Here is a 24,379-nt window from a genome sequence, read left to right on the forward strand (position 1 = left end):
ACTTTGGAAAGGGAAAAATTAAGATACCTATGTAGGATCATGATTTGTAGATACTTCATCATACAGAAATGAAAACACATTGTTTCTACATTATCTTGTTTCCTTGATTAGTGGTGCACCTAAGATAGAATATATTTTGCATCATGAAGTTTTATGTATTGGGTAGAAAACAACTTATAGCTATCTTTACTATTGATTTATATTTACTATGCACTAACATATTTGAGGTCACTGCCTGGCAAACACCTTATCAAATCAAACATAAGGATTAACAATTTGTACTAAAAAATATTTACTTAACTACCTGCATAACTAGTTTAATCTCAAAATTAGAGAATAAAACTATCATAACCAAAACATAATTTGAGTTGGAATATTTTATTACCAATAAATAGAATACCAACAATAAAGGCACTTGAAAACTTAGTGTTCCCTTAAAAAAAAAGGGTTGAGTTTAACTAGTCACAGTAATATGGTAACGATAGGAAATTAGAAACAAATTGTGTTGGTGTATGTAGCACTGATAATCGAACTCATATTTTAATATCTAACAAAGGGTTTAAATTTAGACATTATTCATCTAATATGAATGGTGAATGTATAAGACACTTGCCATGTAAACTCCTAGTGGGTCAGGAGGACCAGATATTAGGTAGCAAAGTTTTAGTGGATCGTAGAGGCAGGCTAGATGGATCTAGTAGAACATACTTGATAGGTCAGCTTGACCGGATATCAAGTAAAGGATAAGTCCCTGTGGATAGGGTTGTAAATGAATCAAGCGTTTGTGAACAAATTTGGTGTTCAGTTTGGTAAGAGTTTGTTTATGTTCGTTTATGTTCGTTCAATATACATAAGATTAATTAATCAAACAAGCTTGAACAGCTTGTTAAGCTAAATAAACAAGTTTGAACACATATGTGTTCAACTTGTTAACGTTCGTGAACAATGTTTTCACGAACAATGTTCACGAACCATATTCATTAATAAAACTCTTTTCAATATGCTAAATAAATAATAAAATAAATAAATTTAAATTATCAAGCTCAATAATCAATCAAACAACTAAAAGTTTCAAACAATCAGACAAGCTTGAATTGAGAGCTTGATAACATCTAAACGAACCAAGCTCGAACCAAGCTCAAACCAAGCTCTAAGCTCAAGCCAAGCTTGAATTGAGAGCTTGATAGCATCTAAATGAACCAAGCTCAAGTCAAGTTTCAAACAAGCTCAAGCTCATAAAAAATAAACCAGACCACGCTTGAACACTCATTTCAAAAGCTTGGTTCATTTTAAGCTCGGCTCGGCTTGGTTACCTTATCAAACAAACTTGAAAATCCCAAAGCTTGGCTCGGCTCGACTCGGCTTGTTTACAGTCCTACCGGTGGATCGATTGGATATTAAGTAGAGGAGGTCCAAATAAGTAAGTTAGATCAAAAGTTTGACAAGTAAGTAAGATAAGTCTTGGAGTGGCCTTCTAAAAACGTGTGAGGACGTATCCCAATTTTGAGACAAAACACTTAGATGATGATCTGACTAAGAAACCAACTCAGATTTTGAAGTCGATATCAAATAGTCCTACTATTAGAATAAAGCCTGCAAAAATATACTATTACTACCTCTATTTTGCAAGACTACTATTATTGCTATGTTACTAACTTTGTTTTTGTAGAAAACAGAGTTTCCAATAGACCCAATGGTTTAGTCAACCGAACAAGAAGGTTCAGCCGACCAGTCATAAGAGATAAGGTTGAGTTAGATACGATCCATGTTCTGATGGAAAAAAGAGGATTGGTTGATCGATCCCATGGACCAATCGACCCAACCTAGAAGGAAATCGAGGATCAAATGCGATGTGATATGGCTAACAAAGGAAAATTGAGGTTCAATCAACCGATCGATCGATTGATCAATCTGATCTCGCGAAGATCCGATCTAATCAGATCATGACCTGGATGCAAAATAGAACAACACTAAGGTTGGGCGACCGAACAGTTGACCGATAAAGGTAGAAATCAAGCATTGGATTTACGGGATCAGATTTGGATTAGTCGACCGATAATGGTGATCGGTCGATCGATAAAAGGCTATATAAGCACCGCAATGGCTGAGCTCAGACAACATACACAATACTAAAGTCTTGCATTCATTTCATTGTGCAAGCAAGCTCTGCACATCTATATGCTAATCCTCTTTGACAACGTACACCAAAATTCTACATCTCATTGTCGGTAACTTTTTATTTGTATTGCATTGTAATTAGAGGTATAGTAAAGTATTACTATATTCTCTTCATTTGTACAAGATGTTCTATGCCTCTGAAAGATATTTAGAATGAGAAGATTAGTAGATTGCCTACTCAAAATGATCTAAGAATCATAAGCCTTGGAGTAGCAGTCAAAGGGTTGTGAACTAAGTAAACAAAATTGTCACCTTTCTTTGTGTTTTAACTTTCTTCCGCATTCTGATTTTTAAGTTGATTGTTTAAAAAAAAAAATTTTTGCGAGCGATATTCACTCCCCTCTATCGCACTTTTCAATCTTAGAATTGATATCAGAGTCAGATAACTCTGAATCGATTTAACGACTCATTAAGTCTTTCAAAACTTCTCTTTTTTCTTAAAATGAATTTTGAGTTCTTACTACTCTCCATTTCTATTGCACTACTTAGCCAAGATCTTAAAAAGATCTTGGAATGATTTTTAGTTTTCATCTCTGCAAGATAATCGCCTATCAAAAAGGGTACAACACCGCTCGTCTTCCACTATTCAACAACAATAATTTCAACTACTGAAAGGGATGGATGAAGTACTACTACTTGAACACGTAAATCAACATGTGAATCATCATCAAGAAAGGTCTCACACTACCGGTCATTGAATCCAAAAAAACTACTCTAACATCGAAAAGAAAACTCAAGTTGATGCTCAAGTTATAAATATACAATGTGGATTAACAAACGAAGAGTTAAATTGAATTGAAACGTTTGATAGTGCTAAGAATCTTTGGGACAAATTGATCGAACTCAACGAAAGAACCGACAATTCAAAGGTAACAAAAAGAGATCTTTTATTAAATAAATTATTTAAATGTTAAATGTAGAGTAAAGACTATAAATCAACAACATACAAGAATCAAAGACATTCTAAACATATTCCACTAAATTGGGAAAACAATTGAAAATCACGGTATTATAAGGCATGTCTTGAAATCTATTTCTCGAAACTCATTGTGAGCATCAATGTTGTTGATGCATACAAAGTGTATAGGGATTTGTCTATAGCCAAATTAGATGAATTATTATGTAAATTAGATTTTTTTTAAATTGACACCAAGTATTCAACTTTTCGTACAGACTAATCCTGAAGGTACCCGGCCCGGCCCCACGAAAGTAGGTAGCTTCCTATTCAAGGACTCGCAAGATCAAGATCTAGGCTAGTTTACTCCACCAGATGATATTTGTCATTTGTTACTAAAAATCAAACACTACGCTGTGTCATTGCTCTTGGATCATTAACTTGGAATAAAAATGAAGTTTTCTCATCGACTGCCCCTCTCAGCTTTAATGGAGGCAATTACAGTATCAGCAGCAGGTCCTAATCCTCTTCTACCAACCAACTTTACACCAAGCTTTTCACACAGGTAATACAACCTCATATCATCTCCTCCTCTAACCTCTCTGAGTTCCAAAGATTGTTGTCGAGATAAAAGCGCGTAGACATGGAGCTGTTGTTGCTGATTATAGTGTGTTTGAAGCTGCTGAAAAAGTAACTTGTTGGAATGTGGTTGATCTGCCCTCGAGACCTCACTTGTATTCCTTTTCCGTGGACCACCCAATGATACCCGAAGAATTGCAGGAGACTTCTGTTCAGATGATTTATGACCAAAAATAACAGCAAAACTTCCAAATTCCAAGTCAGGGTCACGAAATAAATCTGCTAAAAGAGAAGCACAAGCTTGAGTATTCTTAGAAGCACTTCTTTCCACTTTTTTTTGTAAAGCTCTAGCATTAGCATGGTGTGCCATGTTAGCAGCCTCTCTCATGCCACTAATAAAAGCACCATGCATAGTAGCAGGGTAGCGCCTTGTTGTTGCCTCACCAGCAAAGAAAAGCCGGCCATCTCCAACACTTTCGGCCATGATATCATAGTCATCCCCAGATGCTCCAACACCAACATGTGAATAGGATCCTAAACTGAAGGAGTCGGTGCCCCACCTAGTACAAACACTCTGGAGAGGATCTGGAACTTCAATTCCTTGTGGCTCAAAGATGCCTGTACATGCAAAGTCAGCAAGAAGCTAAATTATTAGTATGGAGGAGGTACCTTAAAACTATTAATCCATGAGAATGTAAGATAGAAAAACAGTTAAATGATGAGTAACATTTAAACCATTTAGGAATGAAACGGACACAACTTATACTCTATAAAAAGTAGTCATACAAAACTTCAAAAATTTACAAGCATATAGCATGAACCATTCCTCAAATTAACTAGTCATCATATGTTGGTAGCTGATGCGCATGTAAACTTGACAGAATACTAAACTGCAAAAATTTGTTTCAAAGCATATCAGAAATCCAAATGAAGCAGCACTATAGTAAACAAAGAAGCTTTTAATGCTTCTTTAGGTCTATTCTGAAAGCAGAGCACCATTGAGACAAGAAGCTTCAGATCCAAGACCTTGTCAACACAATTAGATGTTTTAATTTATTCCACTGACAAGCAGGCACAATGTTTTCCCACAAGTACCTGACATGTAGGATCTCACACAAAATGTCTAAACAAATTTAGTCACTTCAAAATTTGGACTTCTGTTGCAAAAGAAACATCAACTTATTCCCATGCAACATATCTAAGAATCAGAATGTCTGAACGAGAATTGCATCTAGACAAATCCCTGCTAGCTTGGTAAGAACCTTTATGGTTGGTGTTGAAATGGATCAAGTTCCACCTTCGTATACTCTCATGGAGCTTCTTTCCTATCCACAAATAGTACATGCAAACAAGCTATTTGGTGTATCCAGAGTGAAATATGTTAGACTGAGTTATAATGAAGATTAGTTTCAACTAACAATGTAGCAGAGATTTAAGCATTTTCCTTTGTATATCTTAGGAAACTGTGTTACCAGAAAATGTACCGATCATTTTTTACATTGCTTTAAAAATGAACAGAGGCTTAAGATGCTAATGATAAAACAAAAAACCAATCCTGATGCACTATGAACTAGCCAAGAAGTTTGACAATTAAAAAACTTAAAAGTATGCTCATATCCAATCAATGAGATCTGAATCAGGAAAGAAACATAAAAAAAAAAAAAAGCAAAATAAAATAAATCATTTCATATATCCCATTAATAAAGAAAAAGTATATTATAGACCAATACTATTAGTTATATTGGGTTGTTATTTATTAACTATGTAGTTAATACTGTCACACTACTATTGTACTTGATATTTAACTAACAGTATAAAATACTTATTAATAAGTGTTATAGTTAAAAGTAATTGAAGTCTGATAATATAGTTATTGTAAATATAAGGTTTTAAAGTGTATGAAGGTGGTATGCAATAAAACAACTAAGTAAAACATATACAGTAGTTGGATGCATGTGCAGTCTACAATTTTTATAAAAGTTATGTTACTTGTATTGATAAAGGATAATTAAAATAATATTCAAATTTATATTCTTCTAATTTAAAATCCAAAAATTTAAGGTTTAGAAAAGATACTTATAGATTATAACTTCTACAAACTTTTTACCTTTAAATCCTAAAAGGTAAGTGTTTTTTAATTGGCAAATGCCCTAAGGCCACTATTTTTGAAAAATACTTAAATGATCAAATAAAGCTCCTTTTAGTGAAATATCAAAATAAACATATCCTTTGTTGGAGTTAACTATCGGCACCAGGGACAACCTCATCAAGAAAATACATAACTGTAACAGAAAATAAGTTAAACTAAAAGTAAAGTTAGAAGAAATTGAATGAAATTTAGTCTCATCACAATGATTTCGAATTAACCTAACTGATTTATCTGGCTACTCACTGATTACAGCTTCAATCCTAATAACTCACAATGACAATAGGGAAAGACTCTTTTTTGTTCACTTGATCCGCCAAAAATAGAGTTTAAGGATCATTTATTCAACCTTGTTACAGCTCGTAATTGCCCATTTGTGAGACCTAAGGCCTCACCCATTTCTCTTATTATCCTTGAAGGGCTTTGAGGGAGGTTATTACATAAACAAAGACCATTATAACCTCTCCCCTCTTGCTTTAAATAAAATCTGATCCCTATGTTGTTATAGACTCAACTAAGACATAAACAAGAATACAGTATAATAAAAATATCTAGTATTGAATATGATTTTACTCATATTAATATTTGTTTTCATTATGTTTAATTCTACACTTATACATTTAAAAAGTTATGATATGGTTCTAGCAAATAATAATAATATGATACTATATATTCTGTTTTTAATATAATTTTATCAATTGTCTTAATAATATGATACTATATTTATCAATTGTATTATTTATATTACATATTATCATTAATTTGGTTTTTTTTGTACGATCACATGCAAATCAACCCCTTGCAATAGGGATTACACTTGAGTGCCTAATTGCTTAAATTAATAAGTAGGTGACATTATTAATTTGGTATATGATGATATATAATAAGATTATTCATAACATCTTTGGTAATCTCACAATGACATAAATTATTTTATCCTTTTCTCTTATTAAATTTTTCCTACTGGTTCTAGGTTCACTCATCCTATTGATCTTGATATAATAGCTGGATTTGTTGGTTAACAAGATGTCCATTTCAACTTCAATTCAAATTCCAATCACTTTAGAAAACCTCAGTCTAGATACTGACACTAGCTCAAAATCACTAAGATCGAAATTATAGAGTCGGACAATATTTTGACATTCCATACGCATGGTAACATGCAATATGAAACAGAGAGAACTTTTTGGTTTTGTTTACATAATAAAACATGAATGTAAGAAGAAATAATGGTATCTTATCAACAATTTGAAAATTGCAGTACGAGTTTAGTATGCATATAAATAATACATACACATAATGCTCAATATTTGATTGATTAAAAATATATGTAATTTTAATAGCAGTTGAAATTTAAGAGAACAGAAGTATACTTAATAAATTCTTCAATATTATATATATAAAAAAACAAAATTTGAGAGCTCTAGTGATATAGAAGAAGATGCTTCAAAATAATTATATTGAGATAAACTCTCCTTTATTTATATAATGCTAAATATTATTGCAAATTTTATAAAATCATTAGATATTATCTAAAGGAATGACTAAAGCTAGAATATAACAAAAGCAACTAGAAGCCCTTAGGTCAAAGCTAAGGAAGTTCAAATTCAAGTAACTTGTGAAAACAAAGAATATGATTTTAGAATGTCATAGAAGAGAATGGTCTCTTAAGGAGCAAGTGATGGAGTTAAAAGAATATGCTGAAGAAATTTTCAGGGGCTTCAAATAAATATCTACATATGGTTGCATATATAGTAAAGCAAGCTTAGGATTAAAACCAAAGCAAAACAAGAAATTGACGGTATTCTTGATTAATAGAAATTCATGCAATGATAGAAATTCATCCAATGAACCATTCGCGTCTAAAAATCGAATGGACAATTCATGTCTAAAAAGGTAATAGGGTGTTTGTAGTTCTAGAATTGTAAAGACTTTCCCCAAGATATTTTATTAGCGCCTTCAAACCCAATGCTTTTTAGGTACTAAAATTTTAAATTTTCATAATTGATTTATATGCCAAGGAAGCTTAAGGGTGATTAGACAGATATTTGACGCTCAAAGCAAATGACCAACAAACAAGTTCTCCACCTCAAATACAAATATCATAACAATATTTTGCAATAATAGAGAGCTAAATGTAATTGGATATGAAAATACTCAATTTATTTCCAATTTTACAAGTCATGATGTCTTTTAAAGCATAAAAGTAAATTCAATTAGTATTAGTCAACATTATTATATCAAATACACTTTAAGAAGCAGCTCGATCCATGCCCAACAAGTTTCCATTACCTAATTAGTTTAGGGTCAAAGTATTTATCGCATTCCACGTACAAGATAGAATTTATTTGCATTTAGTTTTATTGAAACCTTATGTAAGTTATGTAAGTTTTAGTATGGAAAGATATGGTCATTTTGTTATTAGGTATGCATTCTAAATACTAATAATCAAAAGGCAAACACAAGCAGCACCATTTAAAGGGGAAACCAAGAAAAACCCAAAGAGGAGGATAAACCCAATGAGAATGATAACAATGATCAACCCAAACACTTTCAAGGGCATTCAATAAGATACAAAGCAAACTCTTGAGCATGTAAAAGTGTTGTGAGGCATCTCCAAGAGGTGAGAATTCAATCATTCTACAAGTAGATAGTCATATTGCATTATAACCTAAATTAAGCCCAAGAGCAATGATGAAATATTAAATGATTTGGATTGTATGCTAGCAATACAAGAGGAGTTCGCTTAGTTTGTGAGAAGTAAGATTTGGAAATTAATATGACATGGTTCTATAAGAAGATGAAATGGCATCTATGGTTAGAGAAGGCTAGGCTAATGGTCTAAAATTAACTAAGTTAAAGCTTTGGACTATATCAAGAGATGTACCTACAATGCATCTTGCGTCAATTTGTATACTTTTAGCTTTTGTTGGATTTAAAAAATTTAAATTATATCATGTTAAATCAACATTTCTAAATGACTTTATAAATAATCTCGCTTTTGTTAAACCACCATCGGATTTTTAAAATATAAAATTTCTAAATCATGACTGAAACAAGATCCTATAGCCTTGGTATAAAAGGCTTTCTAATTTTCTCACTTTAAAAGGTTCTTAAAGAGGTCAAACGGATCCTAATATTGTTTGTTAAGCCTAATAATAATAAGAAAGATTTTTTCATAACATAAGTTTATGTTGGTGATATAATGTTTGGCTTCATTAATAAATTTTTCTTATCACTCTGAGATATGTTCAATAAGTGTGTTTAACATCTTCTTGGGATTGTAAGCGAAGTAAAAAAGATAAGGCATACATAAGCATCCAAGAAAGTATACAAAGGAATTCATTGAATGGAAAGTGATAAAGAGTTATTGACACTGATTGCCATAAATATAAAATCAGATAGTGACCAAGAAAGTGTGAAGATATTAAATTGTATAGAGGATTGATTGGTAGCATATTGTATTTAGTGGCTAATAGACCTGATATTTTAGTTATCACAGTATTATGTGGTAGTTCTCAATCATGCCTAAGAGTGACACTTAATAGCTATTAAAAGCATCTATCTCGAGGTTACTCTAAATATAAATTTTTGGTATTCAATGATTAACTCATTTGACTTAGTATGTTAATACAAAGTGAATTGAAAGAGCATAGGTGGAGAGTGTCAATTTTTTACCTCCCCCTTGTGAGTTAAAATAATTGAAAGAAAAATTGTGTCACATTGTCCTCCACCAAGACTGAATATATAGCATTATAGCTACGAGAGGATATGTAATAAAATTGTTGTGAATGATGCGCACATTAGAAGATTTTAGCTTAGATTGTATAAATGTTTATGTAATAACATCACTTTTTAATACTTAATAAAGAATTATATGCACAATTCCACGACTATACACATGTATTTTATTAGAGATCGTATGGAAATAAGTGACATTATACTAGATCATATCAAATAATAGTCAAACTTTATAGAGACATTTATAAAACTCCTTCCTTAGAAGAATTTAGTATACTTATAAGAGAGCTTAATATATGCATAGTAGATGCACACACATATTGTATATAAATATTACTTTATTGATTGTTTATGACATATACTTGGCACAACACTTATTTGAACCCAATGTATGTTTCTTGTATTGATGTTTTTTATGATCAGAAGTTTAACCAATGCATCGAAGTAAGGTATAAATATAAACCTTGATAGTTTTGATACATGAACATTTGTAGATTAACTAAAACTCTATATAGGCAAAAGTAAAAGTTTCAGCATTAAACCTCTTTTTTTTTTCATTGTTTCACTTGATTAGTGTTGTTTTCTTTGTTGGTTCCATTTTATATTATATAATTATTATGCATTTATATATTTTATAGCAAATCATGATTTATCTTTAAAATTTCAAAAAATTTAACATCATGCATATTAAACTTAAGAGGGGGTAATGTCACAAAGGAGATCCACAAGTCAAACCCTCTCACTCTATTTTTTATTTTTTTTTTGACAAAGAAATTAAGGAAAAATTTAAGGAGTGTGTTCAAATTGGTTAACATGCATTACCTCGATCACCAAATTTTCACTTCTTACACCTTAAACATACAATATTATCAATTAGATAGGTCGGTGCACAACACCTAAGACATCACCATTGATCAATGTAAAGTCCTATAACTACATACAACCTACAAATGTCGAGAACATCTACACCACCTGAATAGCAAGTTGAGATAGAGTTTTCATCCACCATCTTTATTGTCGTGCCAAGGCTCCCCTTAAAAAAAGGACAGCCCGGTACACGAAACTCCTATCACACGGGGTCCCGGGAAGGATCCATTGTACGCAATTTTACCCTACTTTTTGCAAGAGGTTGTTTCCAGGTTCGAACACATGACCTTTTCACCCACCAGTCTTAAGAATTTTTTAGGTATAGTTGGTTGGAGAATGCATGTGTGTTCTACTTTTCACAAGGCTCGGGTGTATTTGACACTGTAATTCTTGATGTAATATATAAATTTTTCTTTAATGAAGATTGTCCTCATCTTACCATATTTTCAACTAACATATTCGCTCCAAACACTCTTTAGTATAAAGTTATTGTAGGTTGCATTCTACCTACAGTCTCAAAAGGTCTAACTGAGATCATGACACCTTATCTCTCCATAATATATGCACTTCATCATAAGTCATTGCATGTCTTAGCTTCATCTTACACTATAGAAAATCATCGTCAAGCTCTATCCATTTGTCCTATGTGAACGTCACCCTAGGCTTCAAATGCCACCAAGATCTCCATTGAGAAATTATCTAAATAATATGATTAAATTGGACCCCGTCAAATTTCCTTAGTATGGATGGAGGTACATAAGAGCATAATTTGACGGAAGCCCGGGCGTAAACTAGATAACCAAATGCTTTAATAGAGGATGTTCTATAACAAACCAAAAGAAAAGAATCTAGAGTAGGTTTCACTACCACCACCTCCACAAGAATGATAAAACAAACTAGCGCAACTAGTAGCAATGTTTTTTGGCCATCACCTGGATTCTATCACATAGCAAGGCGTTTGTTGACCACTACTAGAACCACAACATTCATATTTGCAGCCTTCTAGGAGCTTAGCAATAGAGTATGATAGATATACTCCAAAGTTAGATCCTAGGTAGATAGCACCTTAGTCAATAGTATTCTATATTTTTAGGGGTGTTTAGGAAAGGTAGTTGTAGGACACTCTCTTAGACTCTTTTATATATTTAGATTACTATTGGTGCATATGAAATAATGTATCTCTTATTGACTCTTGATGCACTTTCTTTTTTGCATATTTGTGTTATTTGGACATTTATTATATTTGTGATTCAAATCAATGGTATTGCTAATGGATGTTAATCATGGATGTGGTTTACTTTTTCTATCTTCTAATCTATGGATGTTATATTTCATGATTAAGGTTAAAAGATTACAAGTATTCATTATTAGTTTTGATATGTGAATACTACTTGGATCATTTTATGAATGAGTGATATAATATTATAATACATGATCATTTTTTATATCTTTGCATTCGCATTCCTTATTTAGGTTTTTGTATCATGATAACAATATTGTATTTGTTAATGCAATGCAGAAGTTGGGATCTCTCTAGAGGGTGAATAGCGAACTTGGAAATAAATTGTCTAATTTTCCCTCGCTATGATCTTAGCAAGGACACACATTAGTATAAATAAAATGAACACATGTAAACAATCATACCAAAAGACTTGGAAATTTACTTTCACAATCCCAAGTTGTTACATTTAAGGCCTATGCACACAATCCACTATCTTTCTTCTCTTAAGTAAAAAATTAGAGATGGAGAAACTTCTTAATACACTTAGCAAGTATACAATGTAAAGAATAAGACAATCGAGGTTTTAAAGGAGAGAAAAACAAATATATTCGAGTGTGGTGTATTTGCTTTCAAGATCCTAGTCTTTATTTATAGGCTCTGCCTTGATCTAATCAACTTGTTAACGTGTCGATGTTCCAGTCGCCTAGAAGCCTCGTGTTTGCTGAGTCAGCTGTCAGCTTCATCCACGAACAAGTCTTCTTCTATCCGTTGTCGCTGACATGGCAACTTCCAATGGCCTGAATTCCCAATCAAACTGAATCCTTGACCATCTCGTTCGGATCTATGCTCCCCGTGTATTTCAGTCACTCGTATTCCGTTTCGATTGCTCGGAACTCTCGAATAGTTCAACTTCAAACATGTTCAAAGATAGACATCTATCGCATGCATAGGTCAACCAAATCCATTTTAGTTGCCCGAAACTCTGACTCAAGTTGACTACCATTGAGTTTTGAGTCTATTTTCATCTTGGATATAAGTCACTCAACTCGGCTCACCATAACTTACCTTAAGCATTCTTCCTCCAAACTTCTCATCCCTCGGATGCATTGAGCCTTCAGGCTCACTCCCTCTGCATCCTTCTCGCTCCACCAAAGTACTCTTCCTTCAAACCCTCATCCCTTGGATACATTAAGCCCATCAACTCCCTTCTCATGCCATCATTCTCTCATGCTTGCATCTTTTGCTCCAAGTCTAGTTGTCACCAATAATCCTTGTCCTTTCGATCCCTCAAGTGTCCCAAACCACCCTTCACCTACGCACTAGACCCTTATTCATTGGGTATTTCTGTGTGTTCACCTAAGTCTCTACACACTTATGACACATATATCAAAAACCAAAACAAGGCCTAACTTATACTTATCTGACCAAACATCAAAACTGTTATCCATCACTTGAGGTACTAACGATCTCCCCCTCATTTCCTCGAGGAACTAATAGTATTGTTTGATATGTTGTTAACATGTTGGCATAGTTTGCTTATCATATTATGTTATTATTGATACAAATTAACAAGCGGGTAGCTGGCATTATGATTTTTATATCTTTGTGTCATGTTGACGAGCAAGTAATTCGATTGGTGATGTATACTCGGAATACCTCTATACACATGGGAAGTATCTATTTATATTTTGTCATAAAGACAAAGCTCCACTTTAATAGGTAGTTCAACTCAATAGTGTGGCTTCATTTGTAAATACTTAGGATCAAGAGGACTTAAGAGAAAGGTATCTAAATCAAGTAAACCAGAGAACTAGTAGCTTGGATTTAGGGGGAGATATCATGGGGGGTAGATTTGACCTCTTATATCCTCTTATTCCCCTACTTATCATAATTATAGCTAGCTTGATTATAGCCTAATGCGGTAGGAAAACATTAAAAACAAAAAAAAAGATTATTGTCTCCTCCCTTATTATTAGAGATAATAACAATATTTTGATTTTTTTTATCAAAACATTTAACTTACAAATTGTGATTTATGAGTTTGACCATAAGTTTGTAAGTGAGGTGAATTTAGGTATTTTTCATAGATGTAAGGTGTTCTATGGCTTATGTAAGGAAGATGTGTAAATCTATCAAACGATTTATGAGTATATCGAGCATAAAGACTTATCATCAATCTAAAGATCATTAAACCTTATATTAGATTGTGACTTTGTAATTTAGGTACATTGTGTGTTAATGTATGATAGACTCAAATTAAAATTAACTAGAGCTCATTTTTTTTTCAAACGTTATAACTACATGATGTTGTAGAGTCCCTTAGAGTGAGGTCCCTTAGTAGACTTTCGTTTTGAAGTATCCCCAACTACTTACAATTTCTTTTGTAAGGATTGAAGATTCAACCAGTGACAATTAAATATTGGTTCAACTTACAATAGCTTCTAAGTCAGAATCAATTGTTCAAATCCCAAAGCTTAGGACAATTTATAGTGTAAAGTTAGAGGGCTGCCCAACCTGTATAGGCGGCTAGTGCCAATTGAGTAGGATGATTCTAATTGATTAAATTGTAGAATTTTAGGAACAAAATATTTCTATTTGAGTCAAAATTGACTAAATGACTTGATAAACTAGATTATGGATTGTGGAGCACTTTTAAGTTGATTGTGAATAATACAGTTGGTCCTAACAATCAAATTTTATATTCAATAATGAATAATTTTAGTTATTTGTAGTTGGTTCTTCCATAATATATTTAGACCTATATTGATTATAATTTTAAGAAAATAGCTTAATTTTTCTTTAGAAATAGAATAATGTCACTTAATCGATGAAGCTATATGTATATGAAGGGTATGTTCCTCAAAATTATTTAAATGGCTTGTTGCAGCGTTGTTATGAATCAAAGCTCATCTTCTTGATTTTAGATCTTTATAACTAGCATCATATCTCTCAATTCTCTAATACAGTGGTGGTGGTGTCTCTTAACATGTTGATCTACAAATAATAATGCTTATAAGATAAACACATAGTACACTATGTTACAATAAAAGAAACATATAATAATTTATACCTTCTAGAATGATAGATGATAACTAAACTAAATAACTTATATGATTGTTTTAATGATAAGTGATGATTAAAGTAGGAAAAATATAATATTAGAGGCTTTTTTGTATTTTTAAAGGACTTATGGCAATATGTAAAATTTTATGAGAAGTATTAATTAAATGCAAAAATAAAAAATAAACTATCAACTAAATAAGTAATTCATAAAAATAGAGGTAATAATTTCATCAAGATTATGTAAACCTAATTTGATGTTCAAGTTGTCACTAGGTTCAAGTCTTGAAAAACTAGTGTGATTTTTATGTCATTTTTTTCTCCCTTGTAATTTGTGTCCATTGTTGTATTGCATCAAATCGCTAGGTAGTTAATTTTGGAGCAAATCCCTTGGTTTTGCTAATCTCAAATTATTAGGCCTATCTTTTTTTTAATTATTGTAGCTACAGAAACTCTATTATTTTGCTGAACATAATCAAATTGGATCTTAGCCACAGATCCCTTGGTTTTGATACTAAGCCTTAGTTTATCAAGTGCAGTCTTCTTCCTTCTTCTGTTTTTTTTATACCAGGTGTCCAACTTACACCGTTATACCAGGTGTCCAACTTACACCAAGTCTGGATTAGGAAACTCCAAGAAGCGAGGTGACTCTCACGCGAATTAGGAAAAGCAAAGACTTCCAACGGTGGAAATCAATTAATCAAAGAGGTGTAGGGTGGAGTCTTCATCTATGTCACAACTGTTATGTAGTAATTAATACCAGAAAGAGGTAGCCAGCATGGCAATACAAAGTCGACTGTGTGAGGAGGGTTCACGGTGAGTGCATAGGCTTCAGACGAGTGCAACCATACAAGAGTAGAAATCTGATTTCCAACAGTTTGTCCCAGCCATAGGAGAAGCTGAACCTAGTGTTCCAAAGTGGTGAGTTAAAGCAACTTTGGCTGAGGAAGGGATTCCAATGTCCTTGATAGAGAAGGGGATTTCTGCCCAAGCTACGAGTGGATAGGATGAACGCAATGTGATGCAAGGATTGTAGCAAATGAGGAAGCCTCGTTTGACATAGACACTGTTGATGTGGTTGCAATAACACCATTGCCTTTACGGTGGCAATGTTGGTGCTAGCAACAATCTAGAAAGAGGCAGTTTGTGGGGAGAAAATCAGCCAATGGAAAAATCAAGACATGTCAAAGAAACTAAAATTTTAAGCAAAACTCTCAAATGGATTAGAGTTCGTTACTCACCAAAAGAAATATGACACAAAACTTGTATGAACCACCATTTTGAAACAAGGTTTTAAAATTCGCTATGCGCTAGGCGCTAGTCGGGCGCTAGACCAGTGCCTAGGCAGGGACTAAGCACCACTAGGCGGATTCCATGATATCAACATAAATTGCATAATAGATCATATTCTATAACTCCAATACAATAACATCAAATTTAAATGAGTTCAAAATTACACAACTAATAAAATATCACAAATTTATTCTACTTCTTCTTCATAATTTTCAACAACTTGTTATTCATTGGACACAAATTCAATCTCTCTCACTCTAGAGCTTCTTCGGGTTGTAGATTTTCATCTACTCCAGTTGCTTCATCAACCATTTGTCAAGTGATCACAGAACCTGGTTCAACTTAATCATCTTTCCCATCATCCACAATCCAACCTTGTGCATTTGAAGCATCTTTTGTAAGGACATTGACATTCCTTTCTTTCTCTCTTTTTTGTTTGTTCAACAATCTACTATTAAATTGGACAAATACTATCTTGTTCAACCTGTTAACATCTAACTTATTTCTTTTTTTTTTGTAAATATTGCAGTTAGTAACATGAATATAAACTTTAAAAATTAGTACTTTACTTTAATTAAAGACTTAAAGTTTAAGTTTACTCCTTCAAATGCACTCGTATTTCTTTCACACCTAGATAAATTTGTAGTTAATGAAAGTATCCTCAAAGTCACTCTTAGCAAGTTGGGTGTGTAAGCACCGTAAGTACTCCAACATGCACATGGATCAAATGTATTATTATTTTTTTCACATTTTTACTGCCAATGCTTTCCCAAATATCTTAGTCTTGTCTTTATATTTTGTATATTCCTTGTTAATAATTATATCTTGTAGATCAAACTCATCGGCATGCAAAATTTCCATATATTCAAAAATCCGCATCGTGACCTCCTTATAAAGAGCAATAGAACTATCTTTATAGTAAAAATAGGGATTCAACAAAAAGACAGTGGTATGCAATAATGTATCAAGTCTATCCTTCATTTTTGACTCAATAATCACTATAATATACTGATAATTTGATTCTACGTTGTTCAGAGCCACCTTGATTTCTTTATCTTGAAGAAGCTCCTCATATAGAAACCCCATGGATAATATCTTGATCTCCTACTTGTTCAACACACTTGTCAACATACTCAAAAATAAGTTGAGTTGCCTAAACTCTAGACTCTAAAAATGTAGTACCCTCCTTGCAATTAACATACAAATTTAGGATGATTCTTCTTTTTTATCACTCCATGCATCTGTCATGATCGAACACTCATTCTTTGCCCATTCTTCTTCATATTTCTCCGGCAGCAATTGCTTTGTTCTTTCAACTTCAATTTCAAAAGTGGCTCTCTAAGTTGATATTGAGTTAGAGGCTTGAATCCTGGTCTAAATTGACCCACTACTTCCATTAGTTGCTTGAAGCTATCATTGTCAATAGCATTGAATGGGATTCAATTTTCATAAATCCATCTCCCAACATATTGTTAAACTTGTTGAGTTATGTCTTTGAAAAGAGCATCATTTATATTTTTTCTGGTGAAACACTTTATTCCCACTTGAACCTACATTTTGTGGAGAAATCATCAATGCATATCTATCAATGGGGCTAAGTAGAAGAGGTTTTTAAAGTTCATATATCCCTTCAATTTCATTATCTTTTTCTTCATCTAGAGGAATATTCACCTCTGCTCTACAACTCTCTTCTTTTATTCTTTTGTTCTTCTTTTTGTTTCTTCCTTCTAAAATAGCATGTTTGCACTTATTGTGATCTTCTTGAGATGCTTTTTGACAACCAGATACATTTCCAATATATTTCCAATGTCCTCCTTGATCCTATAATCCACTCGACATTAGTGTCCCACACAACTTGCATCTATCTTTGTTGAGGTTATTAGGATCATTTAAAATCCTGAACTCTCATATGATGTGTTGACTTTCTCCTAAGAATCTCAAATTCGGGTTGAGTAACGGATGTCGTTGAAGATGGATTGCTTGACATTGTTACTTATTGTTAATTACTTCAGTTAATTGTAATAACCCAAAAGGAGATTTAAGAATAAAATCAGCAACTTTGGAAGCTGTGATTTAATATCTAATTTATCTTATCCACCATTTTTCTCACAATTGTATTGAACCTTCGATATTTAACAAGTAAAAGATCACTGCTCCAACTTCAATTGAATTCATAAATCACTTTGAAATTTATTTTTATCTCAAGCTCCAATATAATCAGCCAAAAAAAAATAACAAAACGAGATGCTTAAGTAAAAACATATTTTCTTTTCATTAAGCAAAAAAAACATAAAAGACAGACTAACGTAGAAATCGAGTGAAGAGAAATCAAAATTAAAACAAATTATCTTTCAATTTGTATCAAAATTAAAACAAATTACCTTTCAACTTCAATAAATATTGCGAGTGTATGATGAAATGACACTTCCAAAGGATGAGGCTTTGGCTAACCATCAATTCAATCCCTTCCAAATCGCTCGGAAAAATCAGACAACAAATTTTTCTTTAAACTGATTTCTCCATCCTTTTAACTCTCTAATTTCTCAAAAATGTGGGCTTTTTCATTCGCTCTGATTTCTCCAGCTCTATTATTCAGTACGATGAAGATGAAGTTTGGTGCTAGCCCCTAGAGCAAGCCAACAAATCGATTTTCTTATTGGATCAAAGTTTAGGGCTTATAAAACTTAAGCCCAACAAAAAAAAGGGATTACATTTAAGTTTTTTTTAATTGGGCTTTAAATTTAAAAGTCCAAACTAAAAAAAATAATAAAAACCCAGCTCTATTTCCACGGCACCTAGACGATTCGATCCATTAGTCAACGCCTAGGGCCAGCTAATTCCGCCTAGGTGCCAAGGCGCCTTGGTTGGTCGACTAGCATGTTTTCGGTGCTGCTGGTTGACACTTAGCGCCTAGGCGGTCGCCTATGCCAATTTTTAGAACACTGGTTTGAAATCTTGTAATGTTCATGGCGGTATTCAAAATATATTATTCCAATAATTTACCTAAAGTCAATACTACTCAGCACACAACACAAATAATATATTCTGTGTTGTGTCAATGAGGTCAATGAGTATCATGTTATATTGGCATTTGATACCTTTAACATGACACAAAATGCATTAAGATAAATTGAAATATTTGGGCAATACAATGTTAAAATTGGATATTCCAAATAGGACACAAATCCTAAACTTAGATATATAATTGTGCCCTCTTCTTCTTTTATGTCTCTTTCCTCCAAATTTTCATTGGCACCATACGTTGAAAGACCGACAAGATAACAAAATAGTATTGTTCCAAACAAAGTCTAAAGCACCAACATGATTAGAGATTTTGAACTTGATATGAATCAAAATTGAATTAGGTAGACATAAATACCAATAAATATAGCATGAAAAAATGCACTGCAAACTCAATCAACTCAACTCACCTAAGAGAAAATATTTTCACTAAAATGATTGATTAAAAGCCCTAACCCCTTTATAATTTGGTAATAAGACCAATTTTCTTCATACAATAACGCCAAACCTTAACCCTAAAATATATCTAATAAATTTCTTTAAAAAATTCAATAACTTTGAAATTTAAAAAATAAAACAAAATTATAAGAAGGATTTTGATATATTTATGGTTTAATGTTTTAAGGTCATCAAGCCTATCAATCCATTATTACATTTACTGGGTTATAATCGGATAAATTTTAACCAAGTTTTAGGAAAAATAGTCTTTATTTCATTTCATAAAAGGGATTTGGATCCCTATGTAATCTTATTTGACAATAATAATAATAATTCTCTTTTCTATATACAAGATGAGTATTCTCTTAATGACATTGTTCCTAGTGCTACATCATTATGCCCCCAAAATATGTAAAATTTCTTCAATTTTAAGTGTATAGAACATGTTTGACTTAATATTTATAGGCATAACAAGATGGCGAAAATGTATGATGAAGCGAACATTTTGGTGAATATATGCTTCCTTTATGCTTAAAAAACAGGGAACATGTATGCTCATGCAATGACTCAAAAAATAAATGCTGATGCTGAAGTCTTAATGGGCCAAATAGAACAAGTCTTCACCTCAAAACACTTGGTTTTGCAACCTTGAGATTTCAATATGTTATTCATACATTTGGTATGACATCTCAGACTCAAAATAATGCATACAATATAAAGAAAGAATGCAAGAAATACAAAACTTGGGAAGGTTTCTGATGAATTCTTGAGGAAAAAATTCTAATAAATATTAACTTTTCTATGCCCTTTTGAAAAGAAAAAAAAATGTGAATGAATTTCACTGAATAGATAATAATTCCTCAGAGAAAACACTAACAACAGGTAGATTAACATTAGAAGCTACCCTAACTTAAAACTTGGCAGCATGAGCGAGCCACAATAAGTTCAGCAGCCCTCCTCGATAAACAAGAAATTTTGTTGAATAAACTCAGGTGCATTCAGTAAAAACAAACTAGAAAAAAGTAACTACTCTGGATAAAGTTTCACATAAAATTAGTACAGGAAGCAATGCTAATAGTAATTAAGTGTTAAATTACCTCTAAGAATCTGAAGAACTAATGTCACAGCATCCGTGGGAGGCATGGTTTCAAAGTTAAGTGCTGCCTCACCTGCAACTAATGCAATCAAGAGTGGTCCACCAGCAACCGTTGCATAACTGTAGAACAAAAAGAACTCCCCTCGCCGGCTTTGGTCATTCGATAGATGGCCAAATGTATCAATATCTGTGTTCCAAAATACATGAGGGAACAACATTGCAACCTTGTTCAACAAGCCAAAACCCAATCTCTTAATCCCATCAAGTTTTCTCTGAGGCAGCTCTGGTACAAATTTTATGCTCCCATTTTTCAGGACACCAAGTGGAACTGTGCACAGTATCATGTCACCCTCATACACTTGTGACCCTGAGATAGCTTGCACTCCATCCCCACTATACCGGATTGTATGCACTGTCTTTTCATAAATAATAGGAACACTATCAGCTAAAGCGTGAACCAACCTTCCATTACCACCTGGTAAGAAGCAATGATCACCGCCCATGTCATATGGATCATCCTGGTCCCAAAAGGCAAGCGACAGCTTTGAAAGTAGGCCAGCATTAGCATACTCAAGATTTGCCAAATGCCAATTGAACAGGTTCATTTCCGCTTCAGTGACAGCATCCCCATACACCTGCCTGAAAGTTTCCAATGCAGCCCCAAGTGAGACATCCATCGCAACTTCTCCCATAGACTGCCTCAGCTGGCTGGACTTATCTAAAAGCTTGTTGAAAGCATTCTCCACCTTGGTATCCAAGTCTGGATCCACCGGCATCCCATCTGGCCTGTACAATGGACACTTATCTCTGACCTTATGAAGTGTCGAACCCAATTGTTTGGCTATGATTCCGAGCGGGTTCCCTAGGGTGCCAGTCAACACGCTTCCACCCAGATCAGCTGCCGCAAACTTGTTTGCGCCTTCCATCCTCTTTGTATACACTCTACCTCCACACCTCTTCCTTCCTTCCAAAACCACAACTTTGAACCCAAAGGACATCAGTTGCCTTGCAGCAGCAAGGCCAGCGAGGCCAGCGCCTACTATGATCACATTCGCCTTGGTTGGCTCTGCTGGAAACCTCTCCTTGATAGCAGGCGCAACCCCAAAATTTATGTAGCCATGGGAGACGAGGAAGTGGTAGGCCGAATTCAGCAGAGGCACGCAATGGGGAGGGATGACCGAGACAAAAGCTTCTTTTGTGAGCCAATTTGAGACGTTCTCCCTCCATCTGCAAAGGGTGTGATTACGGATGAGGATGTAGTTGACCTGCTCTATGCCGCCGATAGAGGATACGACGCGGGCCTCGATCTCCTCCTCGGTAAGGGAGTCGGCAGGGAAGCCGGCGCTTAGAGCGATGAGGGCCTCGGAGGTGGCCTCCTTGTTGATGACGATGATCTCTTCGGAGATGTCGGGATCAGGGTGAAGGGTGCCCTCCTTGTTGATGGCGATGATCTCATCGGAGATGTCAGGATCAGGGTGAAGAGTGGCTGGGTTGGGCGGGGGCGGGGACGGGGACGGTGGTGGAGGTGGGAGTGAGAGTTGGGACGTGTGTGGAGAGGGGAGCGGGTGATTGGTAGAGGCGCGGCGACGGAAGCCGGTGCGCTTGCGCTTGACCTGGAAGGGGACTTGCAGGTCGAAGTTGGGGTTGAGGTTAAAGCTGGGAATAGGGTTGGAGCTGTTCGGGAAGAAGTGGGCGGAGAAGGCCTGATCAGCAGGGTTTTGCTCCGACATTTTTTTCACTTGGATTAGCTTCGTCTGCTTCTGCTCTTTCTTCTCCTTCAAACTTGTGTAAGAGTTGCCATTGTTTGTCTCTCCAACGATTCTTCTGATTCTTTGGCTAGGTAACTTAGAAAATTAAATTCGGAAGGATACGAAATTAGTTTTTATCTAATTTTATTATATAAATATTTTTAAATATTAATTTGACATAACGCATAATATATTAAAGAAAATAATTTTTTAAATATGGATTCATATTTTTAAAAAATATATCTATTTAAAAAAATTATCTTATTTGATTACTATATTATAACAATCAATTAGGATAAATGAGGAAGAGTAAAATGAGTATAGAATACATGATTTAATCATTTTAAAAATTAGCTAGATGATTTGAATAATTGGTAAAATTATCTATGTGGTTTGGTAAAAAAATTAATATATATATATATATATCATCTGCACCACCCGTCTATATAAGTGAAGGTGAATGATCGATCTTATGTTCTAAAAAAGTTTTTAAAAAAATTTCACTAAGTACTCACGGAATATGTACTATAAAATGTGAGATATAATAAAATCATAATCTTAATGTGACATGTCATATTAGATAAAAAAAATTTCACATGTTACCAGATAAATTAAGAAGCTCACAACAAATAATCAACCCAGCATTAAAAGAAATTTATCTATTAATTTATTAAAATTAAGATTTCATCCTTACATATCTCACAAGGCTACATCATTCCCAGGATAATAAATTTTTATATCTTGAAACGTACATATTGTTGGCATTTAATATATATAATTAATTGGTTATTTTATAAATATAAAAATAGTATTTTATTAAAAGTCAATTCAATTTTTACAAATATCTAAAGAGCCCATTATTTTTGAATTTTGCTATCAAAACTCCTATTTTTTAGCTCGATAAGCTGTTGGTTTCTTTAGCCTAAAGAAGCAATCTCCTGCCTCCCCTGTCCACTTTCCCATTGTCTTCCTTTTTGTTTGATTTTTTTAAGTCTATGTTGTTGGTGCAGGCAAACACTAAGTAATCAAATTAATACTAATATTTTGATATATGACCAAGATTTTATGAATGTGTTACGAAATCATAAATGTACAATTATATCGTCAATAATAAAAATATTGATCCCACAGAAATTAAAAATACTCAAAGACTCTCACCTCAAATTAACTAAACTAATGAATTCTTGAAAAAGTTTTTTTGCACAAAAGTAAAGCATGGAAACAAAGTAAAGTGAACTAAAGATAAAGAGTGAGAAAGTCTTGTTTGGTGAAATATTCTAGGGGTTTCGGTTTTAATGTGATGGAATTTAATGTACTTGAATTCACCCATTCCCTATCATCAATTCTCATACATGTAGGAAATCTAACCAAAGTTGCAACACTAATCCGGTTCATAAATGCTCATAAATGAATGAATGGTAATCTAAAAAATCCGGTTAGGAGAGTTTCAGAGTATTATCCCTATTGTCATCCTATGCTCATAAATGAAAATGGTAATCTAAGAAGTCTCGTTAAGAGGGAATTCTTGTCACTAGAACCCCCCTGGTCATACATTCCTAAATAACTCAAATCACCTATGAGCACGGGATTAGAGAAAACTCAGTAAGTGCAACAAAGTCTCCCTTGTGGGAGAATTGCTTCCTTCATCTAGATCTACCCATAGATGTCCGATTAAGAGAGAATCCTTATCACTAGGACCCCCGGTCATATAATCTAGAGATCAATCCACACAAAGTCAATAATCCACACACACATCAAATCTATCATGAGAAACAATCACAATCAACACATGGACATAAGATTTAACAAGAACAAGAATGAAAATATCATTTGAGCAAGGCATTGGCGTAATCCAAGAGTTTTACATCAATATCCACATCACACATACTCCCTAATCCTTAGAACAAGAAATCTACTCCATTACAAGAAGAGAATTGAATCCAAAGACAAGAGAAGTATTGAGAGCATGAAACAAAAACAAAATGAAAGCGGTAACCACTCACAGTGATCTCCCGAAGAAATCGCAACTGAAGATGTCGGTCGACGAAAAGGCTGCCGCTGTCGGAAGCACGATCACGGGGCAACCGGGAAGCAC

At 33.7% G+C, this 24,379-nt stretch overlaps 1 protein-coding gene across 1 annotated transcript; it reads right to left on the reverse strand.

Moving 5' to 3' along the window:
• Positions 1–3,495: 3,495 nt before the first annotated feature.
• Positions 3,496–22,391, reverse strand: LOC121981452 (lysine-specific histone demethylase 1 homolog 3-like). Its single transcript, XM_042533977.1, has 2 exons — positions 20,538–22,391; positions 3,496–4,270 (listed from the first exon to the last, which is right to left on the reverse strand). The coding sequence occupies exons 1-2, from the start codon at positions 22,264–22,266 to the stop codon at positions 3,537–3,539; spliced, it is 2,463 nt and encodes an 820-aa protein (XP_042389911.1). The 5' UTR covers positions 22,267–22,391; the 3' UTR covers positions 3,496–3,536.
• Positions 22,392–24,379: the final 1,988 nt, after the last annotated feature.

The sequence above is a fragment of the Zingiber officinale genome, chromosome 5A (assembly GCF_018446385.1).
Source record: "Zingiber officinale cultivar Zhangliang chromosome 5A, Zo_v1.1, whole genome shotgun sequence".
In the NCBI taxonomy this organism is placed as follows: domain Eukaryota; kingdom Viridiplantae; phylum Streptophyta; class Magnoliopsida; order Zingiberales; family Zingiberaceae; genus Zingiber; species Zingiber officinale.